The sequence below is a fragment of the Silurus aristotelis genome, assembly GCF_946808225.1.
Source record: "Silurus aristotelis genome assembly, chromosome: 12".
Classification (NCBI taxonomy): Eukaryota; Metazoa; Chordata; class Actinopteri; order Siluriformes; family Siluridae; genus Silurus; species Silurus aristotelis.
The window spans coordinates 17,188,158-17,207,992 of record NC_139585.1 but is presented as its reverse complement, the minus strand read 5'-3'; the positions used below and the strand labels follow the sequence as shown (position 1 = coordinate 17,207,992).

The window sequence follows — 19,835 nt, the reverse complement described above, 5'->3', positions numbered from 1 at the left end:
ATGACCCTACACTTTGCGACAAAAAAGGATATTGCCTAATTTTGGAAGGCACTTGGATAGACCGTAAGTCGCTTTTGGGTTATACTGCTTTATTGCCCCAATAAATGTCGGAAATAGTCTAAGTGTTTATTCTTACAGGAAGTCATTGTTTCCGCCAGGCATGTTTAGAGCTATAAAAGGTTTACACTTTCCGTTTGTCTATTCCTTTTGTATAGAAGCCTGCACATTCTCTCAAACCGCACAATCGAATAGATTTGATATTAAACATTTCCATTGCTGTAACCAACTTAAATACCAACGTAATTATAGAGTTTAAGTAAAATGCGTGAGACGTGCACCAGGTTTATTTAGATTTAAAATTATTATTTAATTTGGTAAATAATACATATGGGATTTACATTATAACTATATATATATACACACTCATTCCTATGGGATCATTTTGTACCGACTCGATATGTCTTATGAATATCTTTTGATTAAAACGAAAAGAGGAAAGATTTCAATTTTAGTCTAGTAGTTTTTAAAACCAGCAGCCTATTTTCTTTCTTTTTTAATGAAAAAAAGATGGCGGCCACCAAGCTACTGTTGGAGCAAAGCAATAAACTCCCAGTTGTTTATGAAAATTTACAACTTTCTGCTAGAACTTTATGTGTGACTCTGCGACGGGATTGGGTAGACGTGGTCACGTGATCAGCTCCCTGTGAACATGAACTTTTTATGATTTCCCAAGTGGTTATAATGCAGCATTCTTTTGGTCAGGGCGCAGTCAGTAACACCTCTGTCTTCGTGTTTACGTTTTTTCGTTGTTACTATTTGGCAGTATATTAGAAATAGTAATTTAATTGATCGGACTGTATTTTAAGATGGCTGGAGCCTAGCAAGACAGTGCTAGCCGCTTGATTCCTACAGAGAAGTCATGGAAGATTGGATGGATCAGAAATCACAAAACGAATACATATTTAGTCTTTCGTTTATTTGCTATATTTGGATCTTGTCGATTACACGCGGATTTGAAGAATCAAAAAGAAAACCCTGGTTACTTTTGGAAAGCACTCCTGCGAGCCGATGATAAACGACAAAGGTAGGACCTGCTCTAGTCTTCCTCATTGTGATGTTAACCAGTGCATGTGTGTGTTTTATGTAACCCACGATATGATAGGCCTACTATCTTGTGCAGGCATGCTTGCTGGAAAACACTGATATATTTGACTGGAGGTTAAGCAGAACAAAACTGCAGCTGAATTTGTCAAATAGGCTTGAAAGCTTGGACTTAATGCTAGATTTCCAGCAGAAAGGCATTGCATGTTTGTAGTTGGGTGCATTATGGCTTTGAGATTGTTCAAATAAACAAAGACTCTTAAATTAAATTAGTAATCTTTTTGAAGTTTTAGTAGTTATAAACGATAATGAAAAAGCATTACGGGAATGCCGCATTAAATCACTAAGCTTGATGGCTACTCACCCAAAAAACAGAATTCTGACCTAAGTTATATCACCATTTAAATACAGTCTTAATACAACAAACAACCAACGAAGACAATAGATGTGATCTTATTTTTTTACATCTGAATATGACAGATTATTTACAGCAGAGTGATGTGCTGTTGTGAGAAATCCGCGTGATCAAAGCTACAGTAGCCTGCTGATGAGCTGATCGCTGCTGACCGGTGGTGCATTATTTTGGAATGATTATTCGTCACATTAATGTCCCCTTTCTAGTAAAAATGAATGAATTAACGCGCATATTTAAATCCAAAATTATTAATATGGAATATCAGTACTATTTTATTGCTTAGTCACTATTAAGCATTCGAATATCACAGGATGCAGCCATTTTTTCACTATTGCGTTTTAAAATGCTCTTTATACACACACACACACACACACACACACACACACACACAAACGCGCTAGTGATAGTGATACTAGTGATACTGATATATATATATATATATATAATCTGATATATATATATATATATATATATATATATATATATATATATATATATATATATATATATATATATATAATCTCACGTTTCACTGAATTGGCACAATATTACTTCATTTTCTGCTCTTTGGTGCCATCTAGTGACAAAAGAATTGCCCTGTACAATAATTGTTTTGTGACGTGATATGAATTTTTGTATTTAAACAACACTTATCCAAGATTTTTGTTGTATCACAATAAGAAATGGTTAGATACTATATTTCGATTCTATAAATACAATATAAAAGCTTTGAGACGAGAGTTTTTCTAAAATAATGATTTTATATTTTATATTTTATATGCATATATATGCACACATATAAAGAAATATATATATAGAGTTTTTGTAAAATAATATATATATATGTATATATGTGTGTGTGTGTGTGTGTGTGTGTGTGTGTGTGTGTGTGTGTGTGTGTGTGTGTGTGTTTTGTGTGTGAGCTGTTTTACCTTGAATAGTACATTTCATTTATCTAAGCGGTTTTGTAAGATTCACTGGCATTATTATGAAATCTAAATACTTTTTGGATATTTTAAGGATTATTAAAAGAGTCTTATTTGGATTTTTTTTTTTTTTTTTTACCGAAAATCCTTTTTTGTGTGTTTATCTTTTTGCAGACAGACTGAAGAAAAACTGAAAAAGCATTTATGGTTAGAATGCGATGGGGCCTAGGCCTGTTTGTAGGTCGTTGTTAAACTGTAGTTTAGGTTTTTATTACAGGTTATGCACTGTTAATGTAATAAATCTTTGTATTTCTAATAGCCAAAGAAAAGCTTTCGTTTGAGAGAAATAAAGTTATACTAGTCCCGATCTGTTTAATATGTGAAATTTGATCCCAGATCGGTCCAAATAAACAATATTTTGCTTATGTTTTGTACAGTTTTTTTTAGAGCACTTTATATGCAGTATTTTAATAATCTTCGAATGACAAGGACCTCAAGTAAGAATAAAATTATATCGCAAAGCTGGTTTAACTCAGAACAGTAATTGTTCGTAAAGCTATTTAAATAGATTAGTTTATCGAATTCCAATGCGCTTTGTGCCGAAACGTTAGTGCTGTGTGTATTTACTTTTTTAAACTCGTCCAATTGTAAAGGTCTTAATTATTTGAACTGACGTTCAGCTAGAAACACGAAAGCCATAAAATACAATTCATAAATTGTTTCTGTGATTCGTGATGAAAAAACACCCAACGTGAGTTGATTGTAAAAGAAGAACCCTTTGAAAAACAATACATAGTAAAAGAGGCAATCTTATATCCTGCATATGTTCCTATTGTAAATATTGAATTTATTTGAGTTTTTTTATAGTAAGTGTTACAATGAACTAAATTACCTAAACACTACAATAAGTAGTTTTGTTCCATTCATATGATTTTATTTTTTAGTCTTTCTTGAAAAACAAACACATTTCTTCATTTCTATTTGGAAGAAATATAGCTTTATGAAGCAATACACTGTCAAAATAATAGGATATTTGCTGGCATGTATGTTAGATCGAAAATATGCTATTTTATGCCTGCTGAAGATTACTGAAAAATGTCCATCAGTAATCCACTTTTAGCATAGTGCTTGTAGTGCTTGCCTTATTATTTATTTATTTACATTTTTATTATTATTTTTGTATGTGTTTATTTGCTTATTTTGGAGCGGACACTTGATTACAACAAATGTAATTATACAAATATATTTCTATAAAAATGATAAGGGTTTATATGCACTGGGGACTTCATCCAGTGCAACAAGAGTCCCCCTCCCTTAATGCTATTCTATTGGCTGAGATGCTCAGGATTGGTCAGACAATGATCAGCTGGTGCGTTTCCCTACTCGCTCACATTGGCACCTCGCCACCCCCCTTCGGCTAAAACCAAACCTCACATAAAGTAATGGCAAAACACACTTGGACTATAAAACGCAACAAATCATAACACTCGCACAATAACAGTGGCCACCCAATGAGTTCCTACTTCGTCAACTCAACTTTTCCCGTGTCTCTTGGCGGGGGACAGGATTCTTTTCTCAACCAGTTACCGTTATATTCTCCTGGATATACCGACACTTTGAGACACTATCCAGGCGCAACGTTCGGAGCGAGCAATGTCCAGGAAAAGGTGTATTCCAACTCATACTACCAGCAAGCTACCGGAGTGTTTGGGAGAAGCGGTTCAGGCGCTGCTTGCGATTACGCTGCGTCCAGCATATACAGAGAGAGCGAGCGCTCATCATGTCCTCTCGGAGGCTTGGAAGAGTCGCTGGCTCTCACACAGGGGCATAGCAAGACGGAGGTCTCGGAGCACACTTCAGACAATTACTCCTATAGCGAATCCAAGCCCTGTGCCCCTGTTTACCCGTGGATGCAGAGGATGAACTCTTGTAGCGGTAAGTCTATTCTACATCTCGCTTATTTGGTCGGATTTCGAGTTCAAATAAACATCTTTTCCATGGACATATACTATGTCACAGCATGGCACAGTAAATGAATGTGCATCTTAATGTATTGTGAACTTTGCACTTCCAAGCAAATTCAAAAGAATCGGCTAATTCTTCTGTAAATGACAAGTGTCTGATTTTTTTAAATGATGTCTTTTTTTTTTAAGTTAAATTCAATATTTACTTTTAATGAAATAATAGAACTGATGATTAAAAAACAACACTTACAAATAATTAAAAAGCAAAAGCAAAAACTATAACTATAACAATAATAATCATAATAATAATAATAATAATAATCATAATAATACTAATAATGTATTCCATTCTTTTGATTTGACTCTGTATTAACCTATTCCGTGTTTTCCACCTCTTTTTGACAGGCATTCCTGGAACCACTGGCCGCAGGGGTCGTCAGACGTACACTCGATTCCAGACACTTGAATTGGAAAAAGAGTTCCATTTTAATAGATATTTGACCAGAAGGCGCAGGATTGAAATCTCGCATGCTCTGTGTCTAACAGAGCGACAGATAAAGATCTGGTTTCAGAATCGGAGAATGAAGTGGAAGAAGGAGAATAAAGTGATGAACTCTGAAAAGACCAGCGAAGAGGAGGATGGTGGAAAGACGGGATAGACGGGATAGACGATTTCGATATGCACTGTGTTGTAAATAATAAACAGGTCCAATATTTTTACCCACAGTACATAGGCTATTGTATTTTCATGTAGATGTACGAATGTACCCAAACAAAACGATTATCTATTTAAGGCTTTTTAAATGGCAAAAGCTAGAAACCCTCTCAGGGTTGTAAAACATGCATCGTTCTCGTTTCTGTAATGTTCACCCCGTTGTGTACTGTTTCGCCATTAGACAATTTTTTTATTACTTGGCATAAAATAAATGGTTGCATTTTGCACTCTTTTTTTCACAACCTAGAACAGGCTTATAGAAGGCTAAGGGTGACTGCTGACATGTTGGACATTCGTATGTTTAAACGTTTTCGTGTGTAATTTATTTTGTTTGTTACGTTTGTGTATGTGGATGCACTGATCTTTGTTAGCAATGCCAGTTTGCCAATAAAATATGTTCAACCACGACTTTTTTACTCGCTTGTTCGTGCTAAAATGTCAAAAAGCAATACTATTATGTAGGATAACACAAGATGTTTACAAATGTCAGATGTATAATACAGAAAAGGCAAATCTCGACCGCGAGAGCGTCACTTCACACAATGGTTGGATTGCATTAAACTTAGACTAACTATATTTATTTAAATTGAGTTTTTAGCCCATTTCTTTATTTTTAAATGATTTTGTAGTTGGAACAAATTAAAAAACGGAGTACAATATTGAGAGGCCACGGTTGTCACGGCTGTCAAAACATTCTCTTTCAAAATGCCACATTTATAAAAAATAAAAGCACGACCAAATTCTTACTGATAAATAAAAATGTAAAAAAAAAAAAATAAATGTGCAGAATTGCACGAATACGTTGTAAATAATGTAGCTTTATATATAAGTGAAGTGTGCCACTGATAACTGCAAAAGACCTCAGTGCAGGTGTTTGGGCATTTTGCAGTTCTCCCGGTAGGTGACGCCCTCTGCTAACATGGGATGCTGCGCGCAGTGGGGAGGCACCATTGAGTTGAATCTAACGATCATCATTTCGTCATCATTTGTAACCACAGAGCATGAATTACCTCTTGAAGTCATCAGAGAGAATTTACGACTGGTCAACAAAGGCACGTGATGCCCTAACGCGCTCCCATATTTGGCCGCATACTTGGCAAAAACGAAGTACAGTGCATTGCTATAATTCATTTTTACATCATAAATTGGGCTGCGCAGGATTTTAACGACCGAGATCTGCTCATCGAGACGGTTTTTAAAGAATATCCAAATGAGCTCCTATTTTCTAAACTCCTTCTCAGGGCGCTATCCGAATGGGTCCGACTATCAGTTACTAAATTATGGGACTAACGGCGCAATGAACGGCTCTTACCGGGACTCTACGGGCATGCATTCCGGCTCTTTCGGTTACACCTACAATGGGATCGACCTTAGTGTAAATCGCTCTAACAACAATGCCCATTTCGGTACGGTTGGGGATAACGGTCGTGCTTTTCAGAACCCGGGCACGGACACCCGGTACCGTCAAACGAGCTGCTCGCTTGCTTCTCCAGACGCTCTTCCTTGCACCAACAGCGACAGTCTCAACCTGAAAGGCACTACAGGCTCCTCTGACCAGACCACGACCGGGGGCAACAGTGCACTCACCACCAACAGCAGCAATCTCAGCAACAGCAACACACACTTTGCAGAAACGGACGAAGCAAACGTGTCTTCGGAGCCGGAGGAAGGGGCACAGCCTAACCATGCCACTTCATGCACTCAGAAACAAGAACCCGCTGCACCTTCCACCACAACACCCGGGGACGGCCAAACACCACAAATCTTTCCATGGATGCGGAAACTTCACATTAGCCACGGTATAACCATTTCCATTACTGTAAATTATGGATGAAAAATTATACTGACTTAATGGCATCCTGCTTCCAAAATTGAAAAACCAAAAAACATAAAATGTAGCTAATTAAAGGATTCATGTAAAATGTTTTATATGTGAATTGCATAAAATATCATATTGTAGCTACACATAATCAGTTTTACTCTATTCGCCGTTCCCCTGCAAATTTGCAGCTTATGTAGATGGTTAGAAAGAACACATAGCCTAATATTTGCAACTGTAAAATGTGCAAGCACGGAGAATCATAATATGCAGGAAACAGGTTATTGTTTCAAGGCAATCCCTGAAGTGGTGAAACAAGATTGGGAAATGACTTCTTTTGAATCCAATGTCCCATAATCACATTGCTGCTAAGCGCAGATGCGATAGCGACTCTTTCTGGAGTCTAGCACTCTCGATTTTTTGTTGCTTATTATAACTAAAGGGTATTGTCTTTTTTGTCCTTGTCCGTGCCCTAGATATGACTGGACCTGATGGAAAACGGGCTCGAACTGCCTACACACGCTATCAGACGCTAGAGCTGGAAAAAGAGTTCCATTTCAATAGGTATCTGACCCGGAGGAGGAGGATAGAGATAGCCCACGCTCTCTGTCTCACTGAGAGGCAAATTAAAATATGGTTCCAGAATAGGAGGATGAAATGGAAAAAGGACAACAAGCTGAAAAGCATGAGTCTTGCTACCGGTGGAAGCGCCTTTCAAAACTGATTGCATTTTGTTGAGAATATTCAACTACTGTTATAGCACTGCACCTTTCTGCTTGTCATTATCAGGCGTCATTTCTCTGTGTGACTGGTGTAACACGAATTGTCCACCGTTGAGTATTGTTCTATCTCATATGCCATAGGGCTTCAGTTAACAGCCGCCGTAAATTAAGTGTAAATGCTACGTATCAAGTTTATACTTTCGTGGAAGAAAGCATGTTCCATGTAAGCTATTTGTGCGCAACTTTAAACATGTAAAAGGAATATTGTACAGTATCAACGCGAACTACCTATATCATCTTATATATAAAAAAAAAAAACCTTTGTTGTATTCTTATGAACTCGTATAGGGACGTCAGTGAAGACTGTTTTCAGTTTTGCAGGACATTTATGCTTGTACCGCGTTTATTACTTTCTTGGATAGGATTGTTAAATCGCGAAAAAACCATCCTCTATATTCGCACTTAGGCTACATTTGTGTACTTTATGTTGCATCTAAACATTTCTGGACCGGATTTGGAGTCCATGACGAGTGAAATATGTTTGATGTACAGTTGTGACCAATATTTTATTTGTAAAATGTGAGTGGTGAACGTTCCGTGTTTGAAAAAAAAAAAAGCTATCAAAATGTTTTAACGTTGATATGCTGGGAATTTTGCCAGCCGGCATTTTTTTCTATTTGTGTCTCGATTAATAATGGGTGATGATTCTAATTTGAAAAATAAAAGTTCTTTTAGTCTCAAGATGCTTTAGTGTCTTTTTGCACATTATTACACCTGTGGGATCGGTTGCCTTCACAGTGGGTGACCACTCGGTCAATTCACACTCCTACTTTACAGTTATTATCCTATTAATATAATCTTCGCAATCTATAGGCACATCAATGGCTGAAGCAGACTAGGGTAAAACAACAAGCCTTTATGTCTGAGTTATAACCTTGACATGGCCACAGGGCGCAGGATTTTCTTGTGTTTCCGATACTTTTAGACAAAACGTTTGCTCACATTGTCATATCACTGGTATATTATAATAAAGAAAAGAGAAATATTCACAGGAAAAAGATTTTGTTTTACAGCCTGTGTCCAATAATGACTAAACCTGTGAACTTACCTCTTAAATGGTCAAATCAATTGAAGTATGCGCCTACAAATAGTTTATATATTGTAGTTATTACATCAGATATACAGCCTCGACTTCCCTAAGTGATTTAATTTCGTGAAGTTTAGTCTATAACATAGACATGTCTTTCTCTGTATTGCTAAACAAGTCACGTGAGGTCCATAAAGTTAGTTTTATGGTTTTGGGGGTTGACAATGTGCGACATAATTCACATTCTTGAATGAAAGTGACGGTTTCACTGCTTCAGCGGGATTCTAAAGGTTGTGGACGGCATGTGATACGCTCTTAGTCAGTTACCTTCGGCCACTCAAAATGTCATACACTCACTTGGCTACTCTCTGTTATGTTTCTATTGGATTGGGGCAAGACGTCTCAGAGTAAGTTTTCCTTCATTCATTAACAGTCTGTTTGCAAAGAGTTGGGTTGTTTTAGGTATTAACAACTGGGGAATAGCCTGTATTTTTATAGGCCCAAAATGTGTTGGTGCACATAGAATAGAAGACTAATTGTGGCATGCATGTCATGCATGCATTTGATGCCATGCATGTTGTCATTTCGTGCTGCGGATATAATTTATATAATTTAAAATGCTGCGGATATCATAATTATTAAAACGTGTTAGAGATGTACTTGTCAACACAGTATTTTTCTGAACATTTGTCTCACTCGATTTTGTAAATAAATTGTCTATATGCGCGGGGGAAAATTTCAGAAATTGTAATCTTTATGTATCTTTATCCAACCTCAAGTTAATTTAGTCAGAAACAAAAAATCAAAAAGCAGAAAATTTAACTCTGTTTTTCCTGTCAGAAAGGCTGAGTTAAATTAATTGTGTGTGTGTGTGTGTGTGTGTGTGTGTGTGTGTGTGTATGTGTGTGTGTTTTGCGAAATGTGATGAAACTGAATGGGCTGAAAACATGATGTAACTGTGCCAAATTTCTCGCGATAAACACGGTTACGTGATTCATAACTATTAAAGTCTCATTGTACTCCAATAATGTGTTTTGCATATTGATAGGGGTAATCTGTGAACCGTTCTCATCAATTATTCATGGAGAGGGGATCACAGCGAGGTCAGGAGACTAGTGCTGAACACAGACACGCACAGTGTCAAGCTGCCATTACAATAAATGCAGGTTTAGAAATATATGCTTCCATCACATATACCGAGGTTCATAAGAAATCTTTATATTTTTGTTCTATTGTTCATATTTAGTGTACAATTTATATTACTGAGCTGAAAATACACAATTTGTATTTTCAAAAATATATTTAATCAAGATATTTAAAGAATGATCGTTTATACTCGATCGTTGTCTATAGCAAAACTATCTGATGTTCATAAATAATTTATTATTTTATATTTTATACAAAACCTTTTACTTTAAGCATAAATCTTCATAATGTAACCAAAAAAACGCCAATGTAAATCAGTGCTAATAGTTTTGATGCTGTCTTTGAATGATGTAACGCTCCTGATTGACCAGCAGAGCTCGCCTTACTCCGAGGTCCCAGTCACTTTGTTTCTTTTTTCACTCAAACACCGAGGATTTTGTTGCAGCAAATCCTATTTATATAAACCCAGGCAATTCCAATAGGTCCGGTTAACTGAGACGAGGAGACTGTAACTTAATATAACTTACACATATGAGTAAGGAAGTTCATAATAATAAGGAAATTGTAACAACAGCAATACGACTGGCTCTATTATTTTGTATATAAAAAAAACAAGATAAATAAGATTTAAAATGTTTAGGATACAAACAAAAATTAGACATACAGGATTTTTTAAACGCTCTTTTACTATCAGATTAATCTAAGCCACACTGCTCTGTGCATGCTAATGGGATTTGAGTTCAATTTGGGGTCACCTAGCGACTGCACGATTTTTTGCCACTTCACAACAAATGCACATACATGCACAAGAAATATAATTTGTGAAAACTACAGATTTGTAAAACAGTTTTTGTATAAATATACTTTAAACTTTTCTTAGGACGTTTTGGATCCCTTAAATTAACACATTATCCAAAACCTTATGCTTTTTGTATGGAGCGTTACCACCGAAATAAACAATATCAAAGCGTGAGTATATCAGATATCTGGATACAGTTGATCGATAATGTTTCGCTTTTTTGGTTGTCTTTAATTTTTTCCTCAATCGATTATTATGAGTCCAAAAGGATCTCTAATGTTTCCAAAGCAAGTCCGTGTGCATCCCCATCAAGATAAACACGAATCAAATAAAAAGAAGTCCAATCTAAATATTACATTGTGAAAATGAATATGCTCACACAGATATGATATTATCGGGTACTCTGATTCAGTCATTTCTAGCATTATGACCAGATCATTTAATATTTTTTGTTGTTCATGTTTATGATAGTTATATCTATATATAAAACATAGCTAGGTTTGACAGCTATGTTACTATACTAATAGTAAAGAAATACAATACTAATAGCATGCAGGCAATGCAATTATAATTAAAGCGTCCGTTTTTATTAATGTTTTTTTTTCCTGTCACTAACTCGTCACAGGTTTATATACATCTTTTAGCATAAACTGTTTTGCTTTTGTCTTGCATACCATTCAAATGGATGGCGATATCTGTCATCTATATATACCCTGTAGATCCGAATTTGTGTGAAAAGATCTTTATTCGCAAATTCGTGTCTTGGGGAATATGTAGTTGATCTAAGCTCAGCGTCGAAGGAGGCTGAATTTATTCTGGGCTTTGCGAGTCATTTTTCCCATACATTTGGTTGAATTTGCTGGCTGGCAAGTTTGAAAGCCAGTGAAATAAAAACCAAGTCAATTATTTAATTGTAATGTTTTTTTTTTAGATAGCATTGTAAGATTGCTGGGCTGGTGGTGCTTTTTTTTCTTGTCTACTGAACTGAGCTTAAAGGAGAAAGCCATTACTGTCCAAACAGCCATTAACTAACCAAAAGCAGACATAAAAGAGAGGTTGTATTTAGATTTTTCGGTAGCTCCTTTTTGCTAGTTTGTTTTCTGTAAGTCTTCAAATTTCGTCTTGCTTAACGATAGCGGTTCGGTTTAAACTAGCTCCTCACTGGACTTTGATTAATAAGTAGATATTAAGTAATTGGGTTATATTTAGCATGCAATTATACATTTAAACGTTTATATCATTTTATACAATGTTTTTCAGGAAACAATTAAAGTGTGGAAAACAGGTGTGAACGATCCTACAATGTCCCCCACCGAAAAAGAGAATAAGCGAGAAATGTTGCTGCGCAGGTACGTAATACAATTTGTAAATTAAAATCTATCTATCTATCTATCTATCTATCTATCTATCTATCTATCTATCTATCTATCTATCTATCTATCTATCTATCTATCTATCTATCTATCTATCTATCTATCTATATATAGTATATATATATATATATATATATATATATATATATATATATATATATATATATATATATATATATATATATATATGTTTTTGTTTGCACAAGTAGCAGAAAAGAGGTGTCAAATTGGTAATGTTCTAAATAAGATCTGATAAGAGACAAAAAAACAGTAAAAACCAGAATGGGGTTAAAAGGAGTCATCTGTTTATCACGTGATTCGGGAGAATAGCGGATAGTTTTTCAGTTGTCGCTTGGGGAATTCTGAGAAAAAAAAAAATGTAATAAAAAATATTACCAAAAAAAAATTTAAAAATAAAACGGTCAGGTGACCTGTGTGTCATCTGTAAAGGATGCTAGTATAGCAGTTAGCAGACTGCATATAAAATATCGCATCTGAAACAAACAATAGGTTGTGAAGCTTACCTATCAGCAGAGAGGTTATATGAAAACAAGTTTTAAATTCCTGACTAATTATAATGTAATGTAATTCTTTAGTATGTAATAATAATAATAATAATAAGAGCAATAAAATCATTTTATATGTTATTATAACTAAAGTTACAACCACCGCACGATTTATTGCCTAAAACTGTATATTGTCTTTATGACATTTTTTCATTTTCGTCTAAATAAAAGTAACAAAAAAATGAAAAGAAGAGAAAGAAAAAGAATAGGCAAAGGGAACAAAAAGTTTGGGGAAGTGTCGGGAGATATAAAAGGTTTGAATATAAATCATCAGGGGGGGTGCTTGTGAATGTTTTAGGTCCAGTGGCTCATATCACTACTAGGATACAGTGACCAATACTATTTTAGGTACCACCAGTAGACTAATACTGACTAAAACCATAAAAAGCTTTAATGAGAAGGTATTAGATCGAATATGGCACTCCGTAAATAGGATCAGACTTAAAGCCAATGGATAATGTGAAGTCACTGAATTTTGATAAAGGTTTTTTTTCTTATACAGGTGTAAGGGAGTTCAGTAATCACAGCATACGATTATGATTGGCTTGGTTAGGTATTAACCCCACTGCGCAAGCCCACAAACACTGTGGGTGCAGGAGAACGGAACGCAGGAGATTTACTTGAGAGATCAAAGGCCGCCTGTCCAATAACAAATTGATCTGAAGACCACCACTAGATTGCAATTACAACAGACTAGACATAGACAATTTCTGACAGATATCTGGTTCAACACTTTAAAACGTTTACTGATTTTTTTCAGGAAAGCAATTTTGTTCTGCTCAAATTACAGTTTTATTTGATAGACGATTGAATTTGTTTTTATTTTATGGACACTGATATTTTAGTTTGGTATCATTATTATTAGAGATTGAGATTATAACAGACATACAGACAATACTGAATTTACCTACTTATATAACTAAAAATGCACAATGGTGTTTGTCATTATCATCAAATTAAAAAGATAAATTTGGAAAAGGGCATGACGCTATGAATCTACAAGCAACATAAATTCCACGGCAAAACCGAAATTGTGACAAACAGATCTTCCATTCAAACAAAAAAAACACCCAAACAACCAAACAAACAAAAACCAGATCACCCAGGCTACTTAAAAGTAAAAAAAACATGATTCTACAATATAGCAATAGTGAGACAACGTGATCAGACAATCTCATAAAGCTGGCATTTTTGCAAACAGTCATTGCCTTGTCAAAACATCACACAAAAGTCTATTATTGCCTTGTCAAAATATTTGCTTGCTTCGTGTAAAGAAAAGGCTTTGGTAGTTTTGCTATATGTTCCAATCTGTCGATAGTTCTTTAAAACAACCTCCTAATCTTGCTTAATTTTTGTTTGATTCGCAGTTCAATTTGTATCGATTGCTTACTCTAAGACACAGCATTATTTGCCTTGGTCAGCTCTTGCGCTTGAGGTCCTGTGCACCCCTCTCGGCTGTTTAACTATCTAACGATCTGCTATTTCCAGCCTGCTTCAGTGTGTGGAGTTGAAAGTAGCTTACATGAGCGACACATTTCTACCATCCAGTTCAACAGCCCAACAAATTTAGTGGGTGTCATAATATTCATCTAGGTTTCATCCCTTGACTAGGTTTTAGTTTTGTTCCCTACATAATTTCAATTTTATGTGAAAACCTTAACATTGTTTAATAATATTTTGGGTAACGTGATAAACAATGTATTTCTTTTTTAGGTACTATATTTTCTGTCTGCGGTTCTTCGCGAAGTTTCTGGCGCAGGAGTTGACTGGTGAGTAAATAGAAATATTTTTATATTGAACTGATTTCACTAAGATGTATTTGCTTGCTACTGTAAGATGATAATTGGTTGTTGCTATTAAAGCTTTCCTGTTTCAGTTCTCCCAGGTGGCAGAGAAAAGATTGGAAAATGAAACCAGTGTCAAATTAAACGTTGTATCATTATATGAAGTTCAAGGAAAAATTTACGAGCAATTAAATAATTAAGTTTACATAATCATAAAGGTCTGTCAGCTGATGTACATTCTCTTATTGTAGTTTATGCAATATATGCAGATGGTAGGTTTAAGAAGCACAGAGAATACGAGAATATGACTTTCAAGCTTTTTGATCCGACAAGAGATCCTTTGGCAATATTTAGTTAGCGTTTTGATCAGGCACAAAAAATGATGATGCTAAACACTGACTGCTTGTGTGGATTCAGAACAAACCCACAGAAGCGCAATAAGCGAGCAACACTGAAATAGACTCAGTCAGTTTGTGAATGGCGGATATGTCCGGGTGATTTATTGCCGTATTACTTGAGCACGGGTTCACGACGAGTTCAGCAGTCTTTGTTCCTCCTTCAGCGTAGTCGTTCTCTCGTTCTTTCTCCATTTGTCACATTACGACCGATTCTGCACAACTTCTGTCTCCATGAACACAACTGAGAATATGCCTGTCTAAAATGTTGTTTTTTTTTTATATCAGGGTAAACACTGAATGATGTATGTTATATATATATAATATAATATAATATAATATAATATAATATAATATAATATAATATAATATAATATAATATAATATAATATTATATAATATAATATAACAACTAGGAATTGTAATTGTCCAATTCTTATTGTCCTTGTTCATTTTGATTGCGATTTAAAATAAAGCCGGGTGTTGTGACATATAAACATAAAATATGATTTTAAACTTGATTTATATGCCTTTATAATTTGGGCCCACCTTTTAACTGTTTATACAGTGCATATCTATATCTATTTTTATTTTCGTTGTGTATCGAGTGTAAAGTTAAACATCTGCATAAATGTTTATTTATAATGCATTACTATACAAGATTCTGCCATTTAACACATTTTGCAATACATTATTAATGTAACATAATTTTATTAGGTAGTATTCTTTATTATTTTATTATGATCGTTAAATATAATTTTCGATTTACATGTACTCATTTGGCCAACGTTATGTTTCATGAGCTATAAAAAACGTAGACTGCAGTTTTTGACAATAGAAATATCCAAATAAAGCCGTAATTATCGTAAATAAATTAGGGATTCGTGTGTGCAAAAATTCTTGGCTTTTTCAGTGAATTTCATTTTAAGATTGACCTAGAATATTATGTCTCGATTATGAAAAAAAACTACTTTATCTATTGACATATTTTTTCGGAAAGCATTTGGTATTATCCTCACATCCTTGGCCTTTATTTTGTTTATTGTAAATTTTTTCAATATTGTAGAACAGTACAATATTTATATATTTAAAAAAAAAACGTCTGTATATATGCTCATTTTGTGGCTACATTCCTATGCCTTGTTGCGACATTTTAGGTCTCCCACCAAGAGGCCTCTGTAAAGAATCTGTCACGTGACGCAAGTTTTCCAGAAGCTCTACACAATGCAGAACAAGACAGACAACATCAACACCTCATTATTGGGCAGTGACTCGTTTAAGGGTGACGACACATTTGGATACAGTGATACGACAGAAGTTTCACTCTCTGTGGAACCGCGGGAAAACGACAGGGGGATGAATGCTTGTACATTGCTGAAGACTGCGATGGATGACACTCGGGACTGCACTCCATGTGAAATTTATCGAGGCTGTACAGAATCACCCCTCCTATCCCCTACAGGACAAACATGCAGCTCCTCAACCGGGGACCTTACTATTGACGACAAGCTGATATTCCCGTGGATGACGGAGTCTATGAAAAAAGGCAAGCAGAAAAGTCATAGCTTCTGCGATGCATCCATTGGTGGTGGGTAGACTCGGTTTGTTGTAGTAGGCTTTAAATCAAAGTACAAGACGTATCTTTATTTAACAACCATAGCAAGACACCACACAGCTCCAAAATGAGACATTCTATCTATCTGAGTGAAATGATTTGATAAGTTCATGGCATGTTACATTAGAATAAGGGATATTGGGTGCAGGGCATGAATCCAGGGATTGGACTTGATTGCAACATTCTTGGACTTTTTACACTAAAAAAAAAAAAATCAAAAAGACACACAAAACTTTCATTATTAATGATTGGAATGTCTATACGTGTATTTAGTTTTCGTTTTTAATTGTAGATTAATGCTTTCTTACTTCGTTTCCCCTGTAGCAGAGAGCCGACCCGATGGCTCAGGTGGCTGTAAAAGGACGCGCACGTCGTACACCAGCAATCAGCTGCTGGAGCTGGAGAAAGAGTTCCACTTTAATCACTATCTAGGCAAACCGCGACGCCATGAGATGGCCAACCTACTGAAGCTTAGCGAAAGACAGATCAAGATATGGTTTCAGAACCGCAGGATGAGACATAAAAAAGACACAAAATTGAAAGGAACCGGCCCGCCCTCCTCATCAAATGCGTGCCTTCCATCGTCCCTGCAAATGGACATTAGTTCTTCACTTAAATCACCTACAGAGAATTACATGAATCCTCCTTCCGTTAGCAATAGCAGAAATGATGCATGCTGTATGAGCGAGATTTCCAGAAATTCCGAGGGTCATTGGTCCTACGTGCAAAAACACAGACCTACAAATGACCAATATTCTGCAAGGCTAAATGATGGAAGTAGTTTCACCTTTAGTAGAGAAAGCTTTTATTGTAATGTTGAAGGTAACTGTGAGGATTTTATTGCGCTCTCCGAACCTCAAATTCGCAGACTTGGTTGTCTTAGGTCTCATAATATGACTGGTCAGCAGAGAGCAAGTCTGAATCAGAGAGCATGGCCGCTCACTTACCCCAGTGAACAGTGAAAACAATCACCCGCCTGAATCTCTTTTAGGCACACAAATGCACTTTATTTGCAAGCACAGGCTGAACGTACTTTCATATTACTTCTAACACACACACACACACACACACACACACACACACACACACACACACACACACACACACACACACACACACACACACACACACACACACACACACACACACACACACATATATATAGTATATAGTATTTAAGGTGATTTCTATTGCTATCCAAACCATTTCATCTTGTGTTAATATTCGTCATTTAAATTTCGACTTATATGCGATTAAAGAAAATTATTAATTGTAGCTTGTTTCAATCTTCGTGTGGTCATTTAGTCGTTTGGATTCTATAGAAAAATATAATATCAACAAATATCTTGGATCTTTAAATGCTTTGCTGGACATGGTGTCTCTTGAAAGATTATCACTCAATAATCCTCATCGATTTTTTTCAATCAAGAAAATAAGTCTGTGATTGAAATGTTTACATTTGGGCAGGTTGGAACTTTTGTGGAAGCACTGTTTATCCACTGTTTAACCTCTAATAGCCATTGATTGTTTATTACCTTCCCAAAAATCAGATACATTGTAATATCGTAAAACTTTTCTTAGTGCTGTGATAGAAATTTTCATCAGGCATACCCTGCAAGTGTGCGTTATCTGATTGATGAGAAGGTGCCATTCATGTGTTTGTCATGTAAATACGAGTTCACTTGATGGACACTCGCAACGCCCAAATTACCGCTGTAGGTCACAGACTATTGGTGGATTTTTGGTCACATGATCTGTCACTCAGTTGATATGTAGCCCGACAGAACTTTTGAGGTTTGACATACTGCTTAGAGGTGGTAGGGCACTGGGGTAACACGCCGAGGTTTATTGACCCCCTTTAAAACAATTACTGGTGGAGCATTGAAAATGAATTCGTACTTAGATTACACAGTTTACAGCCGTGGACCTAACCATTTAAATTCAAAAGTTGGATGTTTCGGCCTGGATCAAGAGTACATGCAAAGTGCTTGTGGGAGCACTAACAGTTGCATTGCTGAGGGGCGGCCAGTTGGAGGAAACTCGTTTACACCGTCGCTGCACGAAACTCAAGGCATGAACTATGCGCACCAGGCATCCCAGTCATGCCACATTAATCTGGATCTTGTTACAACAGGCCATCAAGTAAACTATGGCAAGCAGAGCCGATCTCACCTGGACTACAGCCATCAGGCCATTCTCAATCAGGGTGAACAGCACATGTATTTGCCGTCCCCTGGCTTTTCTGTGCTGAACATCGGGAACAACAGTGGGACAGCGGCCGAGTCTAGTTGCAGGCCAGAAGAAATCACTGTGAGTCAATATCCATCATATCCCTACGGAGAAAAAGATCAACAGCACCAGTACGGAACGTACAGCAAATATTCCGGCCTCCATAACGACAGTGACTCAAAGAACAATTCCAACCAAGCACAAACTTTCGACTGGATGAAAGTTAAAAGGAACCCACCTAAAACAGGTCAGTTGAACCGTCTTTATTTATTTATCATTTGTCCCATCTGACAGGATAATGTTATGTCAGTGGAACCTGTGGATTAATAACATTGTATTTTTCCTCTCACAGTTAAAGTCACTGAATACGGGAGCCATGGACAGCAAAGTATTATTCGCACAAATTTCACTACGAAGCAGCTCACCGAGCTGGAAAAGGAGTTCCACTTTAACAAATACCTCACAAGGGCGCGGAGAGTCGAGGTGGCTGCTACACTCGAGCTTAACGAGACCCAGGTTAAAATCTGGTTTCAGAATCGCCGAATGAAACAGAAGAAGCGCGAAAGAGAAGGAACAGTGCCAGTCATGAAACGAGTAACAGACTGCGCAGCTGGACAAAACTCGAACAGCTCCACCAGCTCATCTCCAGCTGCATCTCCGATCTCAGACTCTTCGAGTGGCAACTGAGGACCTTTAATAGCAAACATTCTCCATATTACAGTTCTAAATAATAAGCCATATTGTGCACCATGGTGTCCTCCAATTTAGCACGGCGTGTGATGTGAAATTAGAAAAGTGTTTTATACGTGCATTGTAAAAGAGCCTGCATGTTTGTGTTGGTGTTGCTCAGGACGTCTACATAACTTATTTTTCTGTAACAGACCAAATGTAAAAAAAAAAAAAAAATTTGGTTTTTGTCACTTTTTCGTTTCTGCATGGACATTCTTACTTTTTCATGATGCATGTTACTGCTTCGCAAATGGTTAAAAAGTTTTATTGGATGTATTTAACTATGATGCGAAGCTCATTGTAACATAATGTGGCTTTTTTGAATGAGCAGTTTTATTATTTGCACTACAAATGTACTTTTGGACTCTCGTGTTATATATATAGGATCACAATATTCGTTTGACCTATGAAGTAGTAATAAATAAATAAAATTGTTTTATTTTTTCTGAA

General features: G+C 36.1%; 3 protein-coding genes across 5 annotated transcripts; all 3 read left to right on the top strand.

Annotated features, from left to right (window-relative positions):
• Positions 1-676: 676 nt before the first annotated feature.
• Positions 677-19,835, top strand: hoxb1b (homeobox B1b). Of its 3 annotated transcripts, XM_083555795.1 has the most exons (6): positions 686-1,084; positions 11,955-12,043; positions 14,347-14,402; positions 15,970-16,400; positions 18,562-18,903; positions 19,009-19,835. In XM_083555795.1, exons 4-6 carry the CDS (start codon positions 16,037-16,039, stop codon positions 19,341-19,343), a joined length of 1,041 nt encoding a protein of 346 aa, XP_083411921.1. In that variant the 5' UTR covers positions 686-1,084; positions 11,955-12,043; positions 14,347-14,402; positions 15,970-16,036; the 3' UTR covers positions 19,344-19,835. The 3 variants fall into 3 exon arrangements, with proteins under 3 accessions (XP_083411920.1, XP_083411919.1, XP_083411921.1); XM_083555794.1 differs by lacking the exons at positions 18,562-18,903; positions 19,009-19,835 and adding an exon at positions 16,755-17,479 and having other exon boundaries at positions 677-1,084; positions 15,970-16,358; XM_083555793.1 differs by lacking the exons at positions 18,562-18,903; positions 19,009-19,835 and adding an exon at positions 16,755-17,479 and having other exon boundaries at positions 677-1,084.
• hoxb6b (homeobox B6b) lies at positions 3,562-5,519 on the top strand. Its single transcript, XM_083555797.1, has 2 exons — positions 3,562-4,377; positions 4,812-5,519. The coding sequence occupies exons 1-2, from the start codon at positions 3,954-3,956 to the stop codon at positions 5,063-5,065; spliced, it is 678 nt and encodes a 225-aa protein (XP_083411923.1). The 5' UTR covers positions 3,562-3,953; the 3' UTR covers positions 5,066-5,519.
• LOC310734137 (homeobox protein Hox-B5b-like) lies at positions 5,930-8,355 on the top strand. Its single transcript, XM_083555796.1, has 2 exons — positions 5,930-6,920; positions 7,417-8,355. The coding sequence occupies exons 1-2, from the start codon at positions 6,332-6,334 to the stop codon at positions 7,662-7,664; spliced, it is 837 nt and encodes a 278-aa protein (XP_083411922.1). The 5' UTR covers positions 5,930-6,331; the 3' UTR covers positions 7,665-8,355.

Coding starts and splice junctions, on each gene's coding strand:
- hoxb6b (XM_083555797.1), top strand. CDS start 3,954: ATGAGTTCCTACTTCGTCAACTCAACTTTTCCCGTGTCTCTTGGCGGG. Junction 4,378..4,811: donor GAGGATGAACTCTTGTAGCG/GTAAGTCTATTC, acceptor TCTTTTTGACAG/GCATTCCTGGAACCACTGGC.
- LOC310734137 (XM_083555796.1), top strand. CDS start 6,332: ATGAGCTCCTATTTTCTAAACTCCTTCTCAGGGCGCTATCCGAATGGG. Junction 6,921..7,416: donor GAAACTTCACATTAGCCACG/GTATAACCATTT, acceptor TCCGTGCCCTAG/ATATGACTGGACCTGATGGA.
- hoxb1b (XM_083555795.1), top strand. CDS start 16,037: ATGCAGAACAAGACAGACAACATCAACACCTCATTATTGGGCAGTGAC. Junction 16,401..18,561: donor CTGCGATGCATCCATTGGTG/GTGGGTAGACTC, acceptor TTGTTACAACAG/GCCATCAAGTAAACTATGGC. Junction 18,904..19,008: donor AAGGAACCCACCTAAAACAG/GTCAGTTGAACC, acceptor TTCCTCTCACAG/TTAAAGTCACTGAATACGGG.